At 40.5% G+C, this 26,570-nt stretch overlaps 3 protein-coding genes across 3 annotated transcripts; 1 reads left to right on the plus strand and 2 right to left on the minus strand.

Moving 5' to 3' along the window:
* Nucleotides 1–2,637: 2,637 nt before the first annotated feature.
* rb1 (retinoblastoma 1) lies at nt 2,638–26,027 on the plus strand. Its single transcript, XM_085420314.1, has 27 exons — nt 2,638–2,908; nt 3,383–3,503; nt 4,415–4,518; nt 6,570–6,704; nt 6,804–6,842; nt 6,990–7,039; nt 7,282–7,392; nt 7,558–7,703; nt 7,785–7,862; nt 8,443–8,552; nt 8,645–8,722; nt 9,024–9,111; nt 9,204–9,320; nt 9,410–9,466; nt 9,754–9,785; nt 9,932–10,012; nt 10,163–10,379; nt 18,932–19,047; nt 19,357–19,499; nt 19,841–19,986; nt 20,103–20,207; nt 20,317–20,430; nt 20,563–20,711; nt 20,848–20,878; nt 21,114–21,256; nt 23,526–23,572; nt 23,877–26,027. The coding sequence occupies exons 1-27, from the start codon at nt 2,799–2,801 to the stop codon at nt 23,945–23,947; spliced, it is 2,739 nt and encodes a 912-aa protein (XP_085276440.1). The 5' UTR covers nt 2,638–2,798; the 3' UTR covers nt 23,948–26,027.
* LOC146660445 (lysophosphatidic acid receptor 6) lies at nt 10,386–12,601 on the minus strand. The gene has a single exon (XM_085420316.1). It carries the CDS (start codon nt 11,898–11,900, stop codon nt 10,908–10,910), a length of 993 nt encoding a protein of 330 aa, XP_085276442.1. The 5' UTR covers nt 11,901–12,601; the 3' UTR covers nt 10,386–10,907.
* Nucleotides 11,898–18,894, minus strand: lpar6b (lysophosphatidic acid receptor 6b). Its single transcript, XM_085420315.1, has 2 exons — nt 14,446–18,894; nt 11,898–12,000 (listed from the first exon to the last, which is right to left on the minus strand). Exon 1 carries the CDS (start codon nt 17,295–17,297, stop codon nt 16,224–16,226), a length of 1,074 nt encoding a protein of 357 aa, XP_085276441.1. The 5' UTR covers nt 17,298–18,894; the 3' UTR covers nt 11,898–12,000; nt 14,446–16,223.
* Nucleotides 26,028–26,570: the final 543 nt, after the last annotated feature.

Raw genomic sequence — 26,570 nt, forward strand, 5'->3', positions numbered from 1 at the left:
AGGTCAGTAATTTGCACCAGAGGTACACTTCAACTGTGAGAGACAGAATGTGAAAAAAAAAATCCATGAATCCACATGGTAGGATTTGTAAAGAATTTATTCGTAAATCAGGGTGGAAAATAAGTATTTGGTCAATAACAAAAATACAACTCAATACTTTGTAACATAACCTTTGTTGGCAATAACAGAGGTCAAACGTTTACTATAGGTCTTTACCAGGTTTGCACACACAGTAGCTGGTATTTTGGCCCATTCCTCCATGCAGATCTTCTCGAGAGCAGTGATGTTTTGGGGCTGTCGTCGAGCAACACGGACTTTCAACTCCCGCCACAGATTTTCTATGGGGTTGAGGTCTGGAGACTGGCTAGGCCACTCCAGGACTTTCAAATGCTTCTTACGGAGCCACTCCTTTGTTGCCCGGGCGGTGTGTTTTGGATCATTGTCATGTTGGAAGACCCAGCCTCGTTTCATCTTCAAAGTTCTCACTGATGGAAGGAGGTTTTGGCTCAAAATCTCACGATACATGGCCCCATTCATTCTGTCCTTAACACGGATCAGTCGTCCTGTCCCCTTGGCAGAAAAACAGCCCCATAGCATGATGTTTCCACCCCCATGCTTCACAGTAGGTATGGTGTTCTTGGGATGCAACTCAGTATTCTTCTTCCTCCAATCACGACGAGTTGAGTTTATACCAAAAAGTTCTACTTTGGTTTCATCTGACCACATGACATTCTCCCAATCCTCTGCTGTATCATCCATGTGCTCTCTGGCAAACTTCAGACGGGCCTGGACATGCACTGGCTTCAGCAGCGGAACACGTCTGGCACTGCGGGATTTGATTCCCTGCCGTTGTAGTGTGTTACTGATGGTGACCTTTGTTACTTTGGTCCCAGCTCTCTGCAGGTCATTCACCAGGTCCCCCCGTGTGGTTCTGGGATCTTTGCTCACCGTTCTCATGATCATTTTGACCCCACGGGATGAGATCTTGCGTGGAGCCCCAGATCGAGGGAGATTATCAGTGGTCTTGTATGTCTTCCATTTTCTGATGATTGCTCCCACAGTTGATTTTTTCACACCAAGCTGCTTGCCTATTGTAGATTCACTCTTCCCAGTCTGGTGCAGGTCTACAATACTTTTCCTGGTGTCCTTCGAAAGCTCTTTGGTCTTGGCCATGGCGGAGTTTGGAGTCTGACTGTTTGAGGCTGTGGACAGGTGTCTTTTATACAGATGATGAGTTCAAACAGGTGCCATTCATACAGGTAACGAGTGGGGGACAGAAAAGCTTCTTACAGGAGACGTTAAAGGTCTGTGAGAGCCAGAGATTTTCCTTGTTTGAGGTGACCAAATACTTATTTTCCACCCTGATTTACGAATAAATTCTTTACAAATCCTACCATGTGGATTCATGGATTTTTTTTTCACATTCTGTTTCTCACAGTTGAAGTGTACCTCTGGTGCAAATTACTGACCTCTGTCATCATTTTAGTGGGGGAACTTGCACAATCGGTGGCTGACTAAATACTTTATTGCCCCACTGTATGTATATATATATATATATATATATATATATATATATATATATATATATATATATATATATATATAAAAATACTAAACTTAACAAAGAAAGTATCATTCCTATTCCACTAGTATGATCCAGTACAAATACCAGCATTGGTATCAATGCTACCAATATTTGGATCGATACAGAGACTTAAGGCAGTTCTGAAGGCAAAAGGGGGTCCAACCCTTTAGTGGCAAAGTGAACCTAATAACGTGGCTGGTGAAATGTATTTCCACATGAAAGTAGGATGCTACTAATAGACAATAGAGGTGAACGAGGATCCTATAACTAGGTGATATGTACCAAAAGCTTGCAGCACAAGTTACTTGTGAATTTTTGCCACCAGAGGGCAACGATTGCACGCTTAGAGGTGAAGTTTTACACACTAACAGAGCTGCCAAATAAACATGTACAGGTGTGCGATAATTTAAACTTATCACCCGCGAGATAAAAAGCAGGTGAACGGGATAATAATGGTCATCTAACTGCATTTAATAACCTCTACCGGGAAGCCTTAACATCGTTGTTTTTTTGTTTTTACATATTACTTTAATCTAACATGTATTATTGCAGAGGCACAGCCTCCACTCCCGAAATAGTGCAGCCTGTAAGTGCCACATAAACTAATTGAGGAACACGACATGAGTAAATAAATCCTTCCGATAATAAGCAGAAGGTTTACATGTTGTGGGTTGCAGGTGTATATACAGGGGCTATATTACTATTTCTGTTCCAGGCGCGTTCGAGGTCGAACAGGATGTTGCGTAGACTTTTTTTTCCCGCGTTTTCCAGTCCTCGGGTTGGGTTAGTTCGTTTGCAGTTTGTCACGTGATCCCGGCGTAATGCTACATCGGTCTGTTTGCAATGACAGACCTCTTGTCTATGTGTGAGAAGTTATAAATCGGTTGTTTGACAGAGGTTCTGACAACACAGAGTTTAAACAGAGACAGACGATCGCAAAAACACAGATGAACAAAGTCGTGTGCACAGGTTTTTGAGCACTAACCGCCGAGTACTCGTAACACCATTGCAGCGTCGCCAACGGCGCTTCACCGCGCAGTACGTTGATACAAAACGAGCATCCACAAATCTACAGTTGCAGGAAGTCACTGAGGTTTTGTTGTCACGGAACTCTTGAAGTGGGATTTACACTTAGTAAACAATATCAGTCGGCTTTAAAACATATTCGAGTTTTATCTGTTAATTATTGGCCGTTACGTTACCGGATACTAAGATGCCTCCTAAAAAACGCAATTCTGGGGCGACACAGAGCAAAGAGATGAAACCCACTGCTGAAAATGCCTCTCCAGAGAAGAAGGAGAGTCCTGAGTTATCTCTTAAAAAGTAAGAGAAGTAATGATCGCCTCTCCGTCAAGCCACAGTAGCTTCAGTTTGTGGCTTTGGAAAATTACAAAAAACAAAAAAAGTTGACATTGTAGACAGATATTTTGGTCTTTCCCCCAGCTACGTTTATCTTGCTCGCTAGCTTGTGCGACTAAACGTCAGGATGATCTGTTAGCTGTGTCCACCGGCCTAATAACAGCGAGTTTAAAAGCATCTTTAGCCCCATACAACTGGTCAAAGAGTGTAACTATTAAGTAATGAATGAAACTTGAAATGTAGCCTGGGTATAGCTCTCAAACACAGCCTGTGTTTGAGCGCTATACCCTACCTACTATACCCTGTACCCTGCTCAGACTGACTGGCAGTCAGAGTACTTCACAAGACAAGACCTTTGTCTTGAGTGCAGTTGTTTTGATTTCCTGAAACCTTATTCGTGTTTTTCGTGGTTGCTAACCTCTGGTTTCCATCTTTTAGGCACGGAGACAAGGATGCTGAGTTTGTGACTCTGTGCAAGAGCCTTCATGTGACTGACCCTGTATGTGATCGAGCCTGGACGCTGTGGAAAACCGTTCAGGAGTCCGTGGATGAAGCTGCTGTACGTATTTGCACCTACTGTAGTTCAGTAGTTCCACTCTACATTTATAATACTGCAATCCTGTCGCCTGTCCTGGAAAAAGCATGAGTGGAAATCGATCATTTAAAATTAGAACAGTATTTGGCCTAAAGCAATACATATTGCAGGATGGAATGGTGGTGCAGTGGTTATCACTGTCACCTCACAGCAAAATAAATCCAGGCTGTATGTTCTCCTGTTTCTGGTTGGGTTCTCACTGGGGTCAGAACAGAGACAGTCAGTTTGGTGATTCTAAACTGATTGACTTTATGCGTTAGCCCTGTGGCCTGTCAAGGGTGTTTAAATATAATATAACCCTCGCACACTGTTCAGTTCAGCATTATTTTTATTCATTAATAACAGTTTAGTCCATATGACCTTTCTCAAGTATAGAGAAACCAGGGTGTATCCAATCTCTCCTGCAAATCAGAGCTTCTACAACATTGTTGAAAGACATCCAAAAAGAAGACAAAGAAGAAGAAAAGTCCACAAACATGGCAAATCACAAGCTGTGGGAAGAAGACAACACAAAGTTAGTGATAGGCATGTAAATGCATGGGGAGCGAAAGAAAGTACAATTTGTACTGTTTGGGCCGTGAACCCTTTATGTAAGTTTTCTTTTTGCAGTACTGAGTCCAATTTTAAATCAAAGCTTACACACAGTATCCACTGTGCCTTATTGGTGAAATAGGATATTAGGAGGGCTAAGTATTTTTGCCTTTTAATCAGTAGCCAGGTACAGTCCAAAAATAATCATTTAAAAAGTACTGTAAGAAATAAAGTGGAATAGCTTTATAATCCCCTTAAAAACAGTTGCTCTTCCATTCCTAAAAAAAGGCGAAAAGGTGTGACATGAGCATCATCTAACATTGTTCTTTGTCATTTGGTTTCAGGACAGTCAGAAGAAGCTTTGGGGTGCTTGTCTGTTTGTGACTGTGACAGACATGGATGCCACCTGTTTCACCTTGACCCAGGTTCTGAAAGCAGTCTGTCTGAAGTAAGCGCTTGCTATGTTTTCTTGACAAAACATAACCACACAGTCCAACTGTTGGCATGAGATATTGGTGAATGTGAAATTTTGTTGGGTAGCTGATGACTTCAGCCTTGCTTGAGTATTAGCTGCTGGGATTTTCATTCTTTGGAAATAGGAAACTTTTTTTTTTCAGGGTAGCAGACAGAACTTTATTTGGGATTGCTCTTTGAAATAAAGTAGAAAAACTACAGGCTGTGTAAGAACATTAAACATGTATCCTCCTGCTACGTACTCCAGCTGTAGATAGATCTTTGTGTGTTCTCCCTTTGATGGATGGAAAAGCAGTCCAGGTACAGTGGGGCAAAAAAGTATTTAGTCAGCCACCGATTGTGCAAGTTCCCCCACCTAAAATGATGACAGAGGTCAGTAATTTGCACCAGAGGTACACTTCAACTGTGAGAGACAGAATGTGAAAAAAAAAAAATCCATGAATCCACATGGTAGGATTTGTAAAGAATTTATTCGTAAATCAGGGTGGAAAATAAGTATTTGGTCAATAACAGAAATACAACTCAATACTTTGTAACATAACCTTTGTTGGCAATAACAGAGGTCAAACGTTTACTATAGGTCTTTACCAGGTTTGCACACACAGTAGCTGGTATTTTGGCCCATTCCTCCATGCAGATCTTCTCGAGAGCAGTGATGTTTTGGGGCTGTCGCCGAGCAACACAGACTTTCAACTCCCGCCACAGATTTTCTATGGGGTTGAGGTCTGGAGACTGGCTAGGCCACTCCAGGACTTTCAAATGCTTCTTACGGAGCCACTCCTTTGTTGCCCGGGCGGTGTGTTTTGGATCATTGTCATGTTGGAAGACCCAGCCTCGTTTCATCTTCAAAGTTCTCACTGATGGAAGGAGGTTTTGGCTCAAAATCTCACGATACATGGCCCCATTCATTCTGTCCTCAACACGGATCAGTCGTCCTGTCCCCTTGGCAGAAAAACAGCCCCATAGCATGATGTTTCCACCCCCATGCTTCACAGTAGGTATGGTGTTCTTGGGATGCAACTCAGTATTCGTCTTCCTCCAAACACGACGAGTTGAGTTTATACCAAAAAGTTCTACTTTGGTTTCATCTGACCACATGACATTCTCCCAATCCTCTGCTGTATCATCCATGTGCTCTCTGGCAAACTTCAGATGGGCCTGGACATGCACTGGCTTCAGCAGCGGAACACGTCTGGCACTGCGGGATTTGATTCCCTGCCGTTGTAGTGTGTTACTGATGGTGACCTTTGTTACTTTGGTCCCAGCTCTCTGCAGGTCATTCACCAGGTCCCCCCGTGTGGTTCTGGGATCTTTGCTCACCGATCTCATGATCATTTTGACCCCACGGGATGAGATCTTGCGTGGAGCCCCAGATCGAGGGAGATTATCAGTGGTCTTGTATGTCTTCCATTTTCTGATGATTGCTCCCACAGTAGATTTTTTCACACCAAGCTGCTTGCCTATTGTAGATTCACTCTTCCCAGTCTGGTGCAGGTCTACAATACTTTTCCTGGTGTCCTTCGAAAGCTCTTTGGTCTTGGCCATGGCGGAGTTTGGAGTCTGACTGTTTGAGGCTGTGGACAGGTGTCTTTTATACAGATGATGAGTTCAAACAGGTGCCATTCATACAGGTAACGAGTGGGGGACAGAAAAGCTTCTTACAGAAGACGTTACAGGTCTGTGAGAGCCAGAGATTTTCCTTGTTTGAGGTGACCAAATACTTATTTTCCAACCTAATTTACGAATAAATTCTTTACAAATCCTACCATGTGAATTCATGGATTTTTTTTTTTTTTCACATTCTGTCTCTCACAGTTGAAGTGTACCTCTGGTGCAAATTACTGACCTCTGTCATCATTTTAAGTGGGGGAACTTGCACAATCGGTGGCTGACTAAATACTTTTTTGCCCCACTGTATAGGCTCCAGGTCCACTGTTCATCTCTCAGTTGGATAGTTTGTGAAACAGATTGATGGACGAATGGATGAAAGTTACTTCGATGCTAATTCCATCTTTTCTTTTGTAGCGTCAAACAATTTATAGATCTGGTGAGGAAGTTGGATGTGAACTTGGATACGATAAGCACCAAGGTGAACTCTGCACTGTCACGGCTGGACAAGAAGTATGATGTGATGCTGGCTCTTTACCAGAGGTTTGAGAAGTAAGTGATCATACAAATAGATTGCATTGGATTAATGTAAAAATATTTGTAGTTTAAGTGTAAATGGGAAAAAAAAAATGCAAATTTGTTCTGTTTCAGAACTTGCAAGAAAATTTTCAATCTGACGTCTGATGGGAAGTAAGTTGCAAACTTCTAAATGTGGGAAATATGTTGGTGACATTGATTATGTTATGATATTTATTGTCTTGTGTGTTAGCGGTTTTGCACTTGTTATGAAAGGTTGATGCTGCTGCGTGATTAATTATTTGGTGTATCATTTTCAAGGGAGAGGGAAACCGTGCGGACTTGCTGGACGATGTTTCTGTTGGCCAAAGGTCGGTTAAGCTTATGAATACATTAACAACAACAAGAACAAGTAGAATCAAGCTGTTAACACACGTTATGGAATTGTTTTCATGCCTCTCTGTCATCTTCTTTTCACCCTTCCTTCCTCCTTCGTGTTCAGCTGCAGATAATAGTTGAATTGGAAAATCATGGTTTAAGTTTTGTTGTTTTAAGAAGGCATCGGAATTGTTGTGACGATGCGTCTCATGTGTTGCATCTGTGCTGCGTGCAGGAAGGGCCTTACAGATGGAGGATGACCTGGTCATATCATTTCAGCTGCTTCTTTGTACGCTGGAGTTAATCATCAAGCGCTGCTCTCCAGACCTTCTGCAGCCTCTTTACAGTAAGCTTCAGTAGCATTTAATTTACACGTTCTTTGCTTTTAATGTTTTTATGACTTCAGATTGTACAATAAGTAAATGTAAAGTCTAATAATTACCATTTTTTTGTCATGAAAGTTTGGTTTAAAGCTCCTTGAGGTTTTATTTATTTATTTATTTATTCTCAGAATCAGCCATCAGCAAAATTCAGAGCCCCCCAACACGAACATCTCGTCGCAACCAGAGCAAAACTAAATCCCGAGCTGTGGAGCCAGAGGTTGATGTACAGCTTCTCGAAACCTTATGCAAAGAGAATGAATGCAGTGCAGAAGAGGTGTGAAGACTTTAAAAAAAAATCTCATAGTCTTACTGGACAAACACAACTCAAAATGTATTTATGTGAATTTATTTGCAGGTGAAGAATGTATACCAAACCAGTTTCATGGCTTTCTTAGAGTCGATGGATCTTTCAAGAAGCCCAGATTTTCCTCAGGTAGGACGTCATTGTCAGAACACCTGCTCCACTGTTTGGTTTTATTCTCACTAACTGCATTTGGAGTTTCCATTCATTATCTCTTCCTGCCCGCTTCTGCCGCTGTAGAGCGTTTGAACGTCTGGCAGGTGTTGGTTGCGCTATTTGCTACCTATATGTGTTTGTTTTCACGTATATCGTGTTGGGTAAATGTGCACTCAAGCAGGAGGTCCTTTGTAGTGTGTCACTATAATGCAGAGACAGGATGCTACTGTTTGCTGACAGTGGTACACTCCTCTAAACGACTATAGTGAACACGGTGACGGGCAGATGGTGTGCATTTTTGCTTAGGTGTCTTAAATAAATAATGTACAAATGTCACCATGTCATCAAAAGGCCTGGGTTACTCGGGGAAAAAACAAAGATTTCGATGAGTTTTTGGCGCTGGTTATTGCTTTGCCTGTTGTCTGGTTCAGGTGTAGAATAAGCAAAGCTTTGCCTTCTTCCAATCAGCTGTAATCTGAATCGGAAACCTTTGAGAGCTGTGTCTGTTGGCTTCTGCCTCACCGCGCGTTACTTTTTGCTGTGACTTTCAACCCAGGTGAATGATGTCGACCAACAATATGAAGAACACTACCTCAAGAGCAGAGACATTGACGGACGAATGTTTTTCAATGGAGACGAGACTGTTCTTGCACCTAAAGTCAAGATGTAATCCCTTTTTTCTTCAGCGTACAGTGTTTAGATGTTGAGTTCTTAAAATAACTTAAAGAAGATGTTCAATAATCTTTTCCTGCATTCAGATCACAAGTGGAGAGAACACCAAAGAAGAACCTGTCAGATGAAGATGGAGTACTCGTCCCTCCTCAGACACCCATCAGGTGGGCACTTAGCAGTTCCTCACTGACTGTATCTATCATTCTTTGTCTAGCGGGAAAGGACAGAGGTCTCATGTTTGCTTCTGCAGTATTGTGGGGGGGGGGGTTTAAGCACTGTTTAGATACTCACCTCTCAATATGTACATTTGTGCATTTCTGTGATGATTGTTTATTTCCCTTTAAGTTGCCAGCAATTTAAATGACATCTCTAAGATGCAGATTATAACCTTACTTGATTGAAAAGGACCTTATAGTCCTTGTCTGATTTTTTTCTTTTTCTTTTTCTTTTCTAATCTCCCATCAGAGCTGCCATGACCTCCATTCAACTGCTGAGGGGTGATCTCACTTCCAGTGGGGACCAGCCATCTGCTAATTTGGTTACATATTTCAAAGTGGGTCTTTAGAAATTTGCCTCTAATTAAAAGATAAAACTGCAGATTTTCAAACATACCTTTCTCTCTCCCTCTCGCTATCCCTTCATCAGCACTGCACAGTGGATCCGACGCAGGATGTGCAGAAGCGCTTGGAGACGCTTGGACAGGTGTTCAGTCAAAGATTCGGTCAGGCGGTCGGCCCACGCTGCGTAGTGTACGGCAGGCAGGTATGGAGACGAAAAGGAGGAACAATGGCAACATGTTGTCCCTCATATTCTTTTGTTTTTATCTGAATTGAGTTGCTTTTCTCTTTCAGAGATTCACCCTCGGTGTCAGACTGTATTACAGAGTAATGGAGGAAATGCTGAAATCGGTACAGTTTTTTTTTTTCCCTTCTTTTTTTTAAACTGGTGGGTTAAGAGAATTTTACTGTTTTGTTTTGGATGTTTACCTTTAATTTCAAATCTATCTGATAAGATTTATAGACATCAGTCACCAAATTATTATACAAGAGTTTTCTTTTTTCTTTCTTTTATCCTATTTAAACTTTTATCAATTAAAAGATAAATCCCACTCTAGGAAGAAAATATTTTTGGTAAATCTTAACGTTGAGGTCTTATTTTTTTTGGGTGTTTTTTTGTTTTTGTTTTTTTTCCGTAGGAAGAGAAGCGCCTGTCTGTGCAAAATTTCAGGTATGTTTTTTTTTTCTCCACTTTTATCAGAATAGTGGGAATTATGACTCTAATCCATGTTGGTGCATTGGAATTGCATGCATGCTTTCTATTGTTTTGACACACACTTTCTTCCATGGAGCTGAGTCATTTGATTTCCTTTCCAGTAAACTCCTGAATGACTCCACATTCCACACATCGCTTTTGGCTTGTGCTTTGGAGGTAGTCATGGCAACATATGGAGGCATGTCCTATAACTTTCTTATAAATGAATAATAATATAGCTCTTTATGAAGTATTCTGTATTTTTGGTCATCTGTTATCAGTAATTAAAGTTTTACACATCTTTTACGTGTGACCAATTCTAATGTTGTTCTTTGCTCCACATGATTAGAGAGCAGTTTCAAAAATGGAGGGTACAGCCATGGAGGAGCCGACTCAGCCGAAACAGATGTGTGTTTCCCCTGGATACTAAATGTGTTCAACCTGACCGCCTTTGATTTCTATAAAGTTATCGAGAGCTTTATCAAGGCCGACCCCACGCTAAGCAAAGAGATCGTCAAACATCTGGAGACCTGCGAGAACCTCATCATGGAGAGACTTGCATGGAGGACGGTCAGTTTGATCTTTCATTGCTATTAGACTAGGATGCCAATAATATCACAGCATTTCACAGAGATTGATGTATACATGACATAGAGACGCTTTGGATATCAATCATTTAGGATTTATTGGCCCAAAAGAAGCAGATTGTTGTCACTGTTTAAGAGTCACTTAAATAATAATAATAATAATAATAATAACAACAACAACAATAAGAATAATAAAAGGAGATTCTACATAAATCCTGCTTTCACTACTGATCTCATTCCATGTCAGCATTTCCCAAACATACGAAGCTGCTTTGCCAAAAATAAAATGATTTCACAGTGCTTCTTTACTCTGACTGCTCCACACGTGGGGCACACACACACGGAAACTGAAAACAACAACAGATTACACTTTTAACATACACAAAGGTGGTTATGGTTTCACTATAACGGAAAAAAAAATATAGGTAACAGGATACTTTTTGCAAATTGACAAAAGTACAGTAAAGCAATCTAATGCTTTTGTTAATAAAGAGGTCTTACAGTACTTGTGTCACCGGCTACCACTGCCTCCACTACTGGGCACCTCCCTGTGCACCGGGCTGCTGGAGAAATAGTAGATGAGTGGGTTGAGGCAGCAGTTGAAACTGGCTAAGGAAAGGACCACAGGATGCATAGCCTTGGTTGCCTTGGCCAGGCCACAATGTGGCAACAGCTTCATGTGTGTGAGAGTATATCCGAGCAGGTTGATGTGATAGGGGAGAAAGCACAGGAGAAACACACCCAGCACTGAGTAAATAACCCTTAGAGTGTGCAGATGGCCGTGGCGGTTGCTGCGGCAGCGGTGTCTCATCTTGCTAAGGACACTCAGCACCCGGCAGTAGCTGTAGAGGAGTACAAGAGTGGGCAGCAGAAATGACCCCAGGGCTATGCCCAGGAATAACAGGATAAGGGTGCGATGGTGTCGTGAGGACGGATCCAGCAGACAGGCCTTGTTCTGGTGAGAAGCCGCTAACCGCAGCGCAGGCAGACACACACTGAGCCCCAGAACCAGGCACCAGATCCCTCCGCTCACCACCCGTGCGGCACGCAACCTGCGCAGTGTCGATGCCAGGGGGTGCACTACAGCAAAGTAACGGTCCACAGCAATGCACACCAGGAAGAAGATGCCCCCATACAGGCTGATGTATTTGAGAGTGAATGTGATCTGGCAGTAAGCTGGCCCAAGAGTCCAACTGGGGCTGTCCTCTGTCTTGGAGGACAAGGCTTGAGCCTTTTGGTGGTAGTAGTAGATTCTCAGAGGTAGAGAGATGACAAAAAACAAGTCAGTCGTCGATAGACTGGCCATGTAAATGGCTGTGCTGTTCATGGTACAGGGAGACAGACACAGTCTGCGCAGAACCAGGCTGTTGGTGGCCACCCCCAGCAGGAAGATGACACTGTAGGATACTTTGTAGAAGGTGAAGCGGTAGCTTATATCGACAGTACAGTTAGACAAAAGTGAGACCGGCTTGGCTGTCAAATCAGTCATATTCCACTGCTCCATGTCTCAAAATGATTTGACCACTTCCAGGACGTCAAATTGTTATGGTCTTATATCTGGAGGAGGGTTTGATCAGTTGAAGAGGGCATATGTGACGAAAGATCTGCTGGAGCAGTTAAACGTGTAGTAAGTTAAAACTTAATCAAACAAAACAATTTTTTTTTTTAATTGAAATGCAAATTTGCTGAGATGACACGAATACACATCCGTATATATTCCGCTGTATGTTATATAGAAAACAAATTGATTTTGCCAATAAATTTTTACCAGCAGCTTCCTGCTTGTAAAGAAACAAAGCAAACATTTGGTGTCATTACATGCATAAAGCCAACCGAAAAAGCACTTACAGTGGGGCAAAAAAGTATTTAGTCAGCCACCGATTGTCCAAGTTCCCCCACTTAAAATGATGACAGAGGTCAGTAATTTGCACCAGAGGTACACTTCAACTGTGAGAGACAGAATGTGAAAAAAAAATCCATGAATTCACATGGTAGGATTTGTAAAGAATTTATTCGTAAATCAGGGTGGAAAATAAGTATTTGGTCACCTCAAACAAGGAAAATCTCTGGCTCTCACAGACCTGTAACGTCTTCTGTAAGAAGCTTTTCTGTCCCCCACTCGTTACCTGTATGAATGGCACCTGTTTGAACTCATCATCTGTATAAAAGACACCTGTCCACAGCCTCAAACAGTCAGACTCCAAACCCCGCCATGGCCAAGACCAAAGAGCTGTCGAAGGACACCAGGAAAAGTATTGTAGACCTGCACCAGACTGGGAAGAGTGAATCTACAATAGGCAAGCAGCTTGGTGTGAAAAAATCAACTGTGGGAGCAATCATCAGAAAATGGAAGACATACAAGACCACTGATAATCTCCCTCGATCTGGGGCTCCACGCAAGATCTCATCCCGTGGGGTCAAAATGATCATGAGAACGGTGAGCAAAGATCCCAGAACCACACGGGGGGACCTGGTGAATGACCTGCAGAGAGCTGGGACCAAAGTAACAAAGGTCACCATCAGTAACACACTACAACGGCAGGGAATCAAATCCCGCAGTGCCAGACGTGTTCCGCTGCTGAAGCCAGTGCATGTCCAGGCCCGTCTGAAGTTTGCCAGAGAGCACATGGATGATACAGCAGAGGATTGGGAGAATGTCATGTGGTCAGATGAAACCAAAGTAGAACTTTTTGGTATAAACTCAACTCGTCGTGTTTGGAGGAAGAAGAATACTGAGTTGCATCCCAAGAACACCATACCTACTGTGAAGCATGGGGGTGGAAACATCATGCTATGGGGCTGTTTTTCTGCCAAGGGGACAGGACGACTGATCCGTGTTAAGGACAGAATGAATGGGGCCATGTATCGTGAGATTTTGAGCCAAAACCTCCTTCCATCAGTGAGAACTTTGAAGATGAAACGAGGCTGGGTCTTCCAACATGACAATGATCCAAAACACACCGCCCGGGCAACAAAGGAGTGGCTCCGTAAGAAGCATTTGAAAGTCCTGGAGTGGCCTAGCCAGTCTCCAGACCTCAACCCCATAGAAAATCTGTGGCGGGAGTTGAAAGTCCGTGTTGCTCGGCGACAGCCCCAAAACATCACTGCTCTCGAGAAGATCTGCATGGAGGAATGGGCCAAAATACCAGCTTCTGTGTGTGCAAACCTGGTAAAGACCTATAGTAAACGTTTGACCTCTGTTATTGCCAACAAAGGTTATGTTACAAAGTATTGAGTTGTATTTCTGTTATTGACCAAATACTTATTTTCCACCCTGATTTACGAATAAATTCTTTACAAATCCTACCATGTGGATTCATGGATTTTTTTTTTCACATTCTGACTCTCACAGTTGAAGTGTACCTCTGGTGCAAATTACTGACCTCTGTCATCATTTTAGGTGGTGGAACTTGCACAATCGGTGGCTGACTAAATACTTTTTTGCCCCACTGTAACTGATGTATTTCATTACATTGACAGATTAAATACACATTTACCAGAGCCCATAAAATCAATCTTTTTTTTTTTTAATTGAGATTTTATAATTGAACTAAGTTTGCACTGCATAGGCAATCAGGTGAGCATTTTTCCGGTTGTAAAGGCAGAGTCTGATTATAGCTTTTTACAATTGTTTGTTGTGTGTGATCATGATTAAAGTTTATCTTTTTTTTTCTTGCCAGCTCATCTATAATGTAGGTCATTAAAGAACCGATTCAGTCACAAAATGAGCATCAATAGAAGAATAAAAAATATATATATTTCTAATATCTAAAAACTAACTTTAATTCAAATTTGGAAATAACTTTTCAAAATTAAAATAGGTGACAAATTCTCTTTCTCATAGCGTTATTATTAAGACAGATGTTTTTAATTCGATGACCTGTCAGATTTAAAATAGAGGACCCCATCTTTAAATCTGTATGGATATTACAAATTTTTCTGCAAAAGTTTGAGCAATTAATATGCTTAATTTAGAGAAAAAGATTATACTTAATTTTACAGTTGCCACAACCAAAGAGAATATTTAAAGGTAGAATTTAGTCACTCACCAGTAGCAGGATGGGAGCATTGTCAGTGTGATTAAAGGTATTTTTCCAGTCAGCTGGTGTTTAACTGTGGCTAGCTTGTCAGGATGCTGCAGTTGGGAATCTGCCGCTGACTGAAGCAGTTCACACCTAGACACCAACAGGTCAGGGTCTCTCTCTCTCTCTCGCCCTCTCTCTCGCCCTGTTCCTCTAATTTATAGCTGACTGATTACTTTTAATGACGTTTTTTAGAGGGATACAAGAGTTCTAATCTCTAGTTTAGCCTACAGGTTGTCAGATGTCAATTTAAATTTTTTTTCATTGACCTGAAAATTGTCAGATTAACTTTCGGGTTTTTTGTAGGCGTTCTGGTAGGATTGCATTTATATAGCGCTTTTCTAGACACTCAAAGCGTTTTACAACACCTTGTTTACAACACCTTGTTATGAACTTATGTGAGTGACTAGAGTTAATCATAAACTGTAGCTCATAAAGTAAAAGCAATAATTCACTGAAACAAGGGGCTGTAAGCAGTAGTGCCACTTGCGTGTCAGTCCATGAACACATAAAAATTAAAAATTCCTGTGAGTGCATACAAAGTTTTATTATTTGTATTTGTAATATGTTCTTGTGCTGTAATGTGCAGAACTTTTCTTATGGTTTGTATAAAATTTGTTTATCTTTTTGGGAAGTTGATCAGCATACAATGATCTGACCAAATACTGCTCTACAAAAACCCCCTCTAGACTGTTTTATTACCCTTTCCCTCAAGAGGCAAGTTGTTTCTTGCCTGCTTTAGTTTTACAGCCCTTTCTCATCATTGCTGGTGAGGTGATGAGTCTAACCATGTCAGTACAGACCCTGAGGCTGTCGGCAGGTATGTGCAGTGTTCAGTCTTGCATCACACAGCTTGTCACAAGCATGGAAGAAATATACACATCGTTGCTATGAAACTTATGTTTTCACACAGTGTGAGCCTGGATCCGGTCTAAATTAGTTTTTCAGGATTTCCAACAAATTTTAGGAACTTGGAAAATCTATATTGTGTGTAGGTTGAGTTTTTTACGGTTCCAGTGTTGTTGTATATGCAGAAATGATGACATTTTGACCCACTTTTCTTTTTCTAAAGACCATCAGTTTTGTTGGAACACTTTTCATTTATTACCAACACATGTAATGAAACAATTTAAAACTTTATAAATGTATTGTGCACTGAGGGGCCAACCACACACATATGACTAACCAGTCTAGATGACTTATTTAGCTGGGAACAGTGAAAGCCACATGGGGAAAAAAATTCTTCCAAGATAGGGCCAAGTATTTCACAACCTACCGCTTGATCAAACAAGTATTGAATTCAATACACAACACTTCAAAATGTTACAAAAATATTTAATTCACTTTCAGAATGGGAATCAAAGCTTTTATAGAACATGATTCTCTAAAAACTTCTTAAAAACCTCAATACACATAAAACAAATACTTGAAAACCGTACAGGGCAGTAGATGTAAAGAGTTGTAATACTGGTTCAGCACTGTCAAATTAGGGTTTTTCTTAAAGGTGAGTCTTCTCTGTAAAAGAAGTTCTTTCTTTGTGTTAGTACCTATTGTTGACTGAATCATTATCTTCCGGTCTAAAGTCTCTGTTGTGTCCGATAGGTGAGCCGGACTCCCTAGTAACCATTTTGTTTATGTTGTTTTTCTAAGGCACTCTGCTTTCACCCATGTCCTCTGATTTGAATCAAGTTTTGTCAGCCATACTCGCTTAAGTCAAATTTGTAGCTCACATTACCAGGCTGTCTTTAGACCGTGGACTCATTGTCAAATATTTTGGGTCTCAGACTTTTCAGCGTCAAACTCTTGGGCGTTGAACTTGGGCTGCTTTGCAAGCTGTCCATCTGTAGTCTTTCGAATAGCCTGGCACCATTTTGCCATGCTGAAGACTTTCGTTTAATGGAGCTTTGAATGGCCTCTGAAGTGAAGTAGTAGACAACCGGATCAAAGCAGCAGTTGGTCACCGCTATGCACAGAGCGATGGGGTAGATGGTTCTTACAACATGTTCTGCAAAGCATCCCTTTAGGATTTTGGAGCGGACCAAGGTGTAGAAGATGAGATTCACATTGTAGGGAATGAAACAGAAGCAGAAGATGAGCAAATGCACAAAGACCATCCTCAGGATTTTTGCTTTGTTGAGGTTTCCTCCGCGGCTGATGGTTTTGGGGTTCCTCAGTATCCTTAGCACCATGACAGAGCAGAACACATTCAACATCAGTGGGATAAGGAAGCCTGCAGTCTCAATAAACATCACCACCCACGAAAGCTCAGCCTTCCATTGTTTTTTTGAGTAGTTTTCAAAGCAAAACTGTGGCGTTGAGTTTACCGAACCCGAGTTAGTATTGTTCGGTGAAGTGGTGTCCAAAAAGACCCCAGTGGTTATACCTCCAGAGAGAATGATCACCCAAACTGTAAGGCAGGCCAGCTTGGCATTTTTCCTCGTACGAATTGTTTGGGACCGAAATGGATACTCAATTGCTAGGAAACGATCGACACTGATGCAGGTGAGGAAGAGGATGCTGCCGTACATGTTGGTGTAGAATAGGGCCACGGAGATCTTACAGAGCGCACTTCCAAAGAGCCAGTCACGTTTGATGAAGTACACAATCCGAAAAGGCAGGCTGAGGACAAAGAGAGAGTCCGAAACCACGAGGTTCATCATATACGTCGTGGTCTCATTCCGTATCTTCAGCGTACAGCCAAAAATGTACACAGCCACCGCGTTGAAGGTAAGTCCGACTACAAACACCATGGAGAAAACCGAGGCGTAGAGATTATACTTGAAGTTGTCACTCTTGTTGCAGTCCGTGCTGTTATCCATCTTTAAACCAGAGTGTACACTTACAGTGGAAAGAGTGAAAAGGTTCTCCTTACTCACAGTTGGTGTTCGTTATGCCATGAAAAAAAGAAGGTATACAGCAGCTCCTTGATATACCATCCAAAGTCCTTTTAATCTACTTGTCCTGCTGTGGCAGCTGTCCTGTATGTGCAGCGATGGTCATTTAAGTGGAGCTTTCATTGTTTTCAGTCGTCCTCACAAAACAAATGTATTAAAAGAGAAGAGTCGTGCTTTTTTTCCCCCTTTAGCTCTGTGAACACTTTAGTGGGTCTCCACTTGTCTCGTTCTTCTCTGTGTTGTTGAAGTCCCAAAGGCACGTGCTGATCGTCACTCTGCTCCTGCTGGATTGTAAATCAGAAACCTCACAGCAGCCTGGATGGCAGAGCCTCTGACACAGGGAACAGAGCAGGCTGTCGAACCACTGGGAGGAGCCACCGCTGGGGCCAAAGTCCTCCCATTCAAATGTCTTTCATTTGCTTTTGCAAATAAAAAGCATTTGAATAATGGAACAATAAAATGTGTTCTGTAATTTTCACATTTCAGTAAGATAAGTTTTAGTAAGTTTTTTGTTGTGTGTGTTAGATTGTCCTTGCTGCCTGCCATAGGGGTCTTTTCATCATCTTCCCGAAACATCAAAGCATTTATCAGGAGATTTTCTTATTTGTTTAATAGCACAGTGCATGTTTTTGTCTTTCAGTGCTCTTACTAGTGTCATTTGGAGTATTTTAAATAAAATAAAAAATAAAAAATAAGAGCATGACTCATCTGTAGTTGAATGTATTATGTAGTGTTGTAATATGTTACGACCTGATAATCAGCTGTGAGGATAGATAACCACTGATAGATGTCAGCGAATGTTCTTATCCAAATGTACTTTTGAAATGTTGGTGGCGTAAGCGGGGTGTGGCAGGCATGATGCATGAATGTACCATAAGCCATACTTACAAGTCCATACTCGCAGTTACTGTGGGAGCTGCTGAGTTGTAAACCACTCCTCACTTCCCTGTATGAGCTCATATCAGTTTGCTTTTTTACTGGTGTGACGGTTGCGTGCTGAGATTCACGTGCAACCTTCACTTTCACTGTCTTTTCATCTTGATTTAGAATTGTGCATGTTAACATAGATTTAGCTTTTTTTTTTTTTTTTCTTCTTTGGTATTTAGAGAAAATGTATTTTTAATTTGAAGTTATTATTTGTTTAACAAGCTTAACGAGTCAGTCAAATGCATTCAGAGTCAGACAGGATACTGTAGGGTGTGTGCTTGGGTCAACATAAAATGAGGAACAGATTTATAATACATGTATAGATTTGACTTATCAGTTGGCTGTTTTGCAAGGGACATTTCACATGTAAAATACCTCTAACATCATTTCTGCACATGTCTTCTACTTAATATACCAGGAAAAAACCCAAAAAGGAACTAATTGCCTGATCAAGACATGATCTCCAACCTAACAGGATTATTATATTACATTATTATGTGATTGCCAAATGAAATAATTTCTTTTTGCACCTTTTTAAAATTCCTGCTTGAATGAAAGGAAAATGAAAGTTGTGATGGACAGGATATAAATGGAAATGGTTAAATATAAAGTAAATGTTTGTGTCTCTGCAGGGCTCCCCACTATTTGAGCTTCTGAAACAGGAACATGAGAGCGGAGGAGCAGAGCAGGTGGAGACCCCAGCTAATTTCAGTCAACCGCTGCAGCACAACCACACCGCAGCCGACCTGTAAGTCATCCCGCGGCTTTCGATCAGTTTGTCTTTTGATTTTGAAAGAACACCAAACCCTTTTTACAAGAGTTGTGAAACTACTGACTAATCAAAACAGCACAGCCTTGATGAATACGTCATAGATGAGCAGATAAGCATCAATAATATTTTGTTAAATTCCACAGCCCCCCCCTCTTTCTTTGATTTTTTTTTTAGCTTTGAGGAAGAGCTTTCTTTTGTTTTACCCGTCCATTTAAGGTTCGTGGTTAGGGGAAAGTTTCATGTTTATTGACATATGAAACTGGTTCCTGTGCTCTTCCCGCACAGATATTTGTCCCCCATGCGCCCAGGCCTGCGTGTATTACCTCCTGAGTCCAGCTGTCAAACTTCCTCTCAGCCTGCCTCACAGCCAACCAGCCAACCTCCACGACCCCTGAAGTCCAACTCTCTCAGCCTCTTCTATAAAAAATGTAAGTCACTGGTAGAGTTTGCACTAGTCAAAAATAATTGATGGTGGTGGTCCTGCCTAGCAATAAAGTAATCTTTTAAAGTAGTAATGTTGTGATGGATGGAGTAAATAATGGGAAAAATAACAAGTTAATAGGAGAAAATATTAATGCAATTGTATAAAATAACATTGTTTGATATTTTCTTTAAAGTATTGCAGATACAGTCAGGTGTCCCCACATTTTCATTAAGCAATTTTTTTTATTCTTATATTATTATTGTTACATTTTTATTAAGATAAGAGGTTCCATTCATTATTCTATCACACTAGACGCTCTAATCCTCTGGTTTTGTTTCTCTGTAGTGTACCGTTTGGCCTATACAAGGCTGAAGATGCTCTGCTCCTACCTGCTGTCCTCCCACCCTGAGTTTGAGCCCATAATATGGACTCTGTTCCAGCACACTCTGCAGCATGAGTACGAGCTGATGAGAGACCGTCACCTCGATCAGGTAAGCTGGAAATATGTCGCTCTCACTATTTGTTTCTGTCCCTCGTCTCCTGTTATTGCCCTCCTCCACTTTTCTTATTTATTTTTCTCTGCTAAATACGTTGTATGTTCCTGTAGTTGATGATGTCTGCCATGTATGCCATATGTAAAGTGAAGAGCGTTGATCTGCGCTTCAAGACCATTGTCACAGCATACAAAAACATGGCCAACACCAGCCAAGAGGTAAAACAGCCTGTTACAGTTTCCATAAAAACTCACCGAGTCGGCTGAAGTTTTGCTGATGTAATCGTGTTTCATGTAGAACTGTAACAAAACACTTTGAATGTTGCAGACCTTCAAGCACGTGTTGATCACTGAAGGCCACTACGACTCCATCATTGTCTTCTACAACCAAGTGTTTATGCAGAAGCTGAAAACAAACATCCTGCAGTATGCTTCTACCAGGGTGAGCTACATCTGCAGTAGTCATTGGTGACGGTGGGGTTTTAATGCACATATATATATATATATATATATAAAAAAAAAAAGTATTTCTACAAATTTCTCTCATTGTTTCTGCTGCTGTTTTCTTTTCTAGCCTCCGACACTCTCGCCAATCCCACAAATACCCTGCAGCCCCTACAAGTTCCCTAATTCGCCTCTGCGTGTGCCCGGTAGCAACAATGTCTACATCTCTCCATTGAAAAGCGCACGCATGTCTCCCGGTATCATGACCCCTCGATCCAAGTAAGTCCTGCATAATATTCATTGTCAAATAATTTTTGACAACGCTACTCCTGAACTAGAATTATATTATAGAATGATTTGAAATGAAGGCCTGTTTGTTTTGTACAATGCTCATTGGGGTTTTTTGCCCTTGCAGAATGCTGGTATCGATCGGCGAATCATTTGGGGTATGTTCATCTTAAGTTTGCTCTGTAGACCCAGAGAGTTGATTCTGTTCATCTGATTGCTTAGTCTGGATGTACAAAATCAACTTTCTCGTATTTTCTTACTTGGATTATCAAGCATGCATCAAAACATTTTGCTCTGTAGTGTAACAAAGGGCTGGTTTGATCTCTCAGCAGCTGCAGTGCCATTTATTTGTTTCCTCACTCACTCTTACTTCTGTTTTGTCTTCATTTGCAGCCATCAAATCGCTTCCAGAAGATCAACCAGATGGTCAACAGCAGTGATCGATCCCTAAAGAGGACTCTGGATCATGGCTCCACGCCAAAGCCTCTGAAGAGGTTACGATTTGATGTGGATGGGCAAGATGAAGCTGACGGCAGGTTGGTCACAAATGGTGCTTGTGTGCCAGATTATATTATATCATGTGGGGCAGCACAGCATTTTTGCACCATTATGAGACATGATTTACTATTTTAATTGGCTGTAGTTTTCATAAGTCAAAACATCACTCTCACCAAAATCACAAGAGTGAAAAATAGCCAACCAATGGCTTCGTCTGTCTTAAAAGCCAAAGATGATTAGCTGACAGAACAGCAACTGAAATAACAGTTTACAATTACTGTGAAAGAAAGGGACTGCACATGTGTACACAAATCAGAAAAAACATTTTTTAGCTTCCTTATATGTGTGAAAAGTTTATAAAATTGCATTCAGTTGCAGCAGCCTATAATTGGTCTTTGATAGATGTCAAATCTTTAAACAGTAAACTCTGTGTGTAGATTTTAGTTTTTCAGACTACCTCTCTGTGGGCTCATTATACCAAAAGCACTACATCACAAAAGTGACATCATATATCTGCTGGTTTTCACCTCTCACTTTTTGTAACCTTGAACAGGTGCCACAGCTGATGGCGCTTGTTTAAGATGATTGTGTAATTCATTTTTAATTAATTATTTACTCTAGTCACCATTTTTGATGACTTCTCCCATACCAGTGCTGATGTGGTTTTGTCTCAGTGGCGACATCTGTTATTACGTACAGCACTGCACCGAGTACTCGTAAATGGTACAAAGCTGTGGTGACGTCACTGTTTGACCAGTGCAGCAAGTATAATGGGCAATTGTCAAATATATTGTCAAACATTGTCCAACATCGTCCCACAAGAACACACTCTTTGACCTATATTAGGGGTCTACATTGCCTTCACCAGTGCAAAACCCTGTTTTGACTTTAAAGAACGAGTGTCAGGTTTCGCTCCAGAGGCACGGTGTCAGTTTTACAACTGAAAGGTGTAGGCTCAGCATTTGTTGGAGTTTCCCCGTCAGACTTCTAAATTTTGGGAGCATGATATAGCATAAGTTTGACCACAGTGGTGAAGTGGTTAACACTGTTGCCTCATAGTGAAAATGTCCTGTGTTCAAATTCCCTTTGCTGGATGTGGCCTGTCTGTGTTTGTTTGCTTGCTTGTTCTTCCTCCCTTGAGTGAGTTCTTGCAGTACTCCAGCTTTTTCATGGGAGAAGGAATAATTGCTCATCATGTTGTGTTACTGGCACAAACCTGCTGTGCAAGTGGTTTTTGCGTGGCCTGCGAGACTTGTTCACGTCACGCACGCATTAAAACACAGACATATAGTTACATTTATTGTGTTCTTCCTTTATATCCCTGCAAATAGTCAGATGGCTAAAACTAAAAGACTAATACATATATTTCTTTTTCTTTATAAGCTGCTATACGATATGACCAAAATCTCATATCCTGATATAAAACATTTATCGTCCGATAACGATATAAATCACAAAAATGTAACATTTTCTGTAAATTCTGTGAATCTTGAGTAGCTGAAGTGTTTCCAGCTGGGCGTCGTGTATCTGGAGTCGAGTGTTTTACCAATGCATGAAACATTTTTAGACATAGGTTTTAACGGTCGCTGTTTTCTTTGCGGCGTGCTGCAGGGAAAAGCCCGTTTTAACGTTTGAGTCTAAGGTTTATTTTTTAGCACCTGACGGCTGATTTTTGCTTCTCATCGGTAAATATCTGCATACTATTTCATGTGATTCAGTTTATTTTGAAAAGTCTCAACAGGATCTTGAGCTTTATTGTGAAAGGTTTATGTGGAAAATAAACAAGCGGACATGTGATGGTTTTACCGTCGTTGTTGTTAACGACAATGCATAAAAACAGGCGCTTGTCCGTCTGTAGTGTGGTTATATTAAATATAAGAGAAAGAGAGAACTTTAAGAAATTAATATAGCCACTACAGTGACCATCAAAACGATGAAAAAATATTGCCATAAACAGTTTATTTTGCAACACCACGAAGCAAACGATGGCGTAAAATGAAACGATAGACGTTTTTATATCGTCATCCGATATATATCGTTATATCGAACAGCCCTAAGCTGCATATTTATTATTTAAGTAATCAATTACAAGCGCTATTAGCATCACTTGATGAACACTTATTTACAGATATGCACGACAGCACATTCCAGTGTCCCCAAAGTGCCACTGCACTACTTAAAAACAACAGCTATTCATTTTGAGATCAGCTTCTACAATTAATATGTAAAATTTCTGTTTTCACTGTATGATTCTGCAGTATGAAGAATGATTTCATTAACGCTTTCTTTATTTTATCTAAATTACAGCAAATCTGGAGGAGATTCTACACTGATTCAGAAGCTTGCAGAGATGAGTAAGTATTTGTATCAATAAAAGGCTTCAGGGGCTAAACCCCCCCACCCCCCATTAAGCTAAACGTGTCTGTCAAAAACTACAGTTCCTCCAATCCCTACTTGAGGCTTTCTTCGAAAACGAGTAAATCCTTATAGACTCAATGTTAAAATGTCCCATGTACATATATAAGTATATGTGGACTGTTGATTCCTGAAAAATCCAAATCCAGAAACCCTTTGTGCGACATCATGCTGGCTCCATCCATGTCATAGTCTGTAATTTAGCTATTTAGACTGATTTTCATCGCTTTTGTTTTCACGTAGGCTCCACTCGCAGTCGCATGCAGGAGCAAAAGATGAAGGAGGATGCTGAGTCGAGGATGGAAGAACTCTGAAATCTATTCAGCTGACCTGCACTGTTTGTCACAATGTGAACGTTATTTTCTGTTCACACCTGAAGTGAAACACACCTGTTTTTTGTACATTTAAAAGTGCTATTTTATTTTTTATTTAACTTTGAGGAGATTTTTGTGAATATAGAGGATGTTCACCTTTTTTGTTGATGCTTTATCTTAGTGTTTTTAATGAATTAGGGCTGTGTCAGTGATTTTCATTAAGTATGTTTGGTTTTAAGTATTTCAGTGCTATTAGTTCCTCTTCACTCATGTTTTAAGTAGTCTGGATAGCTTCTGACACACACTGCTGGTTTTCTCCGCCTCCAGAACTTTTCACGTCTCAAGCATAATGTCACATTCAAGTGTTAAATCATGGTTACTCTGTAAAGAGGAGTAAATATCAGCCTCAGAGAGACACCCGAATGTCTTTTAATGTAGTGTTTTTACTGTTAAAGTAATAATTTCAGTTGGCAGCGCACATAATGTCTTCTTAAGTTGGTGACATAAAATGAGTAGGAAAATTGAATTTGTTTTAAAAACATGTTGAGTTGCATAAAAATGTCTGACATCCTGACAAGATTTCTGCACCACTACTTCTTTATCTGAGCTACAATTATCAGACGAACACAGTCAAACTAAACAAAAACAGTCATTTTCATGTTTTCATTGAACACACCGGCTGGAAACACCAACAACCTTTACCAGATGTTTCTTGCTGCTTATGAGACAACTGTGAGAAAACTTGAACAACTCTCCCCAGCAAACCAGTTTTAATTCATCGGTGATTCTGTGATGTTGTCATTGCTTTGTATTATTTTGTTGCAAGAGTCAGACATTCCTAGTTAAGGTCAGCTGCTGTCTTGACTTCTTTAGTAAAATTTCTGGTATAAGTTTGAATTGTTACCTAAATTCTTCCAACACAGCCTCACTGCAAAAAGGCAGCTACAAGCCACGATGATCCCTCCTCCATGCTTCACAGTCTAGATTTTTTTAAACAAAATATCTTCCTTGCATTTCTTTCCTCCAGATGTAGTTGTGTGCATTTTGCCAAAAGATTTAGAACATTGAACATTTAGAACACTAATTTCGAACATTGTCCCAAAGTATCTCTTTCTTAAGAAGAGCAGACATTGTGTGGTTTGACTTATAGAAAGGGACAACCCACACTTTCAATCGCCTCAATAGTAACACCTCAGAGTAGTTTTTGCACAAGTCGGTGGTGTCTATTCTGTGTGGTCAGTGAAAGCATGAGAAGTACAGTTGTTTTTGTATGTTTAGTGAAATATCTTTTGTCTATAATTTTGACATGGCTGAAGATCATACTATGCTTTGAGTAATCTAAGGATAAAAATCCCACTAATTCAGGTGCAAGTTTTTATTTTCACTGTAGTTTCAGATGATTTCCCTTCGGTGTAATGTGTAGTTTTATGGTAACTTTTGCTTTCTTTTTGGGATGCTTAATAAATGCAAATAAAGGGGTTATTTGTTATGAGTTAAAGAACTATGTTTTCTATATAATTTACACTCATTAGATTGGCTCTTGTCATTTTTGCAAATGGGGATAAGGAGAATTCTCAGAAAAGGAGGGAAAATGAAGACACTAATTTTAAAGTGAAATGTGTTTTTAATGTGCTGAAGTGTAGTACATACAGGTCACCACAGAGATCAGCCATGTGTTTTCATTCAGCATAGAGTAGCCAAAGGTGGTGTGCAGTGACCACCTGATAGAGTAAAGAGCACCACTGTGTGTACTCATAATAGACTCCCACGTCCCTGTGAAGGTACGCGAGAGGACATGTTATTGGGCAGTTTAGTTTTGCTTTGCTTTGCTTTGGATGTGGGGAAAATAAGATTTTAGTACCATTTTGGAAATGTGTAGACGTTTTTAATAAACCACAGAATATTTGTTACTTCTTGTTCAGCTTCATCTTGAAAGTCGTGTCTTAGATCTCCCCAGTGCTAACATGAAAGCTCAAATAGATTATAGTTTAGGGCATTTAGACCAAACCAGCACAGTCCCTTTTCTTCACCAAATTCTGCTGTAATTATGAACCAATAAATACTAAATCTTTGACCAAAACATATCGACCTTGTGTTTGTTCCTGTTCAACCAGAAGAACAGCAGTCTCAGTTTAGAGCTCATCTTAAAGTCTACAGAGGTAGTTTTACTCCCTCTGCTGTTCAGAATTATGTTTGCAAGAAGCTGAAGTCAGTCGGTTTCACTGTTAATCAGTTAATCAGTGTGCCAGACTAGTCAAACTCTAACTTTCTAGCACTGTACAGAAGTTTAACTACACATTTAATCCTTGAGATATCCTAATATAAGAAAAAGAAGTTCATTCTCAACAGTATGTCTCAGTCTTTTCTACGTGATAAAGAAATCCTCTTGTAGCCAATGATATAAAAGTGTTTTCTCTGTGCTGCTAACAGGATTATTAATTCTGACAATCATTTTACATCATGGATAACTACACATTAAAACTTGTTGGACCATCATTTAAACATAGCACATGCTTTCTTTTACGAGTGCGGTACCATCAGCTGCTTGGTAGACATTTTTGTAGTAAAGGAGTATAGGGATGTATTTCTGTTTCTAAAGTAAACGTAAACGAAATAACAAATT

The sequence above is a fragment of the Rhamphochromis longiceps genome, linkage group LG10, assembly GCF_057381845.1.
Source record: "Rhamphochromis longiceps isolate RC_006_pf linkage group LG10, R_longiceps_female_GT1.1, whole genome shotgun sequence".
Classification (NCBI taxonomy): domain Eukaryota; kingdom Metazoa; phylum Chordata; class Actinopteri; order Cichliformes; family Cichlidae; genus Rhamphochromis; species Rhamphochromis longiceps.

Coding starts and splice junctions, on each gene's coding strand:
- rb1 (XM_085420314.1), top strand. CDS start 2,799: ATGCCTCCTAAAAAACGCAATTCTGGGGCGACACAGAGCAAAGAGATG. Junction 9,467..9,753: donor TGGAGGAAATGCTGAAATCG/GTACAGTTTTTT, acceptor TTTTTTCCGTAG/GAAGAGAAGCGCCTGTCTGT. Junction 20,879..21,113: donor CGATCGGCGAATCATTTGGG/GTATGTTCATCT, acceptor CTTCATTTGCAG/CCATCAAATCGCTTCCAGAA.
- LOC146660445 (XM_085420316.1), bottom strand. CDS start 11,900: ATGGAGCAGTGGAATATGACTGATTTGACAGCCAAGCCGGTCTCACTT.
- lpar6b (XM_085420315.1), bottom strand. CDS start 17,297: ATGGATAACAGCACGGACTGCAACAAGAGTGACAACTTCAAGTATAAT.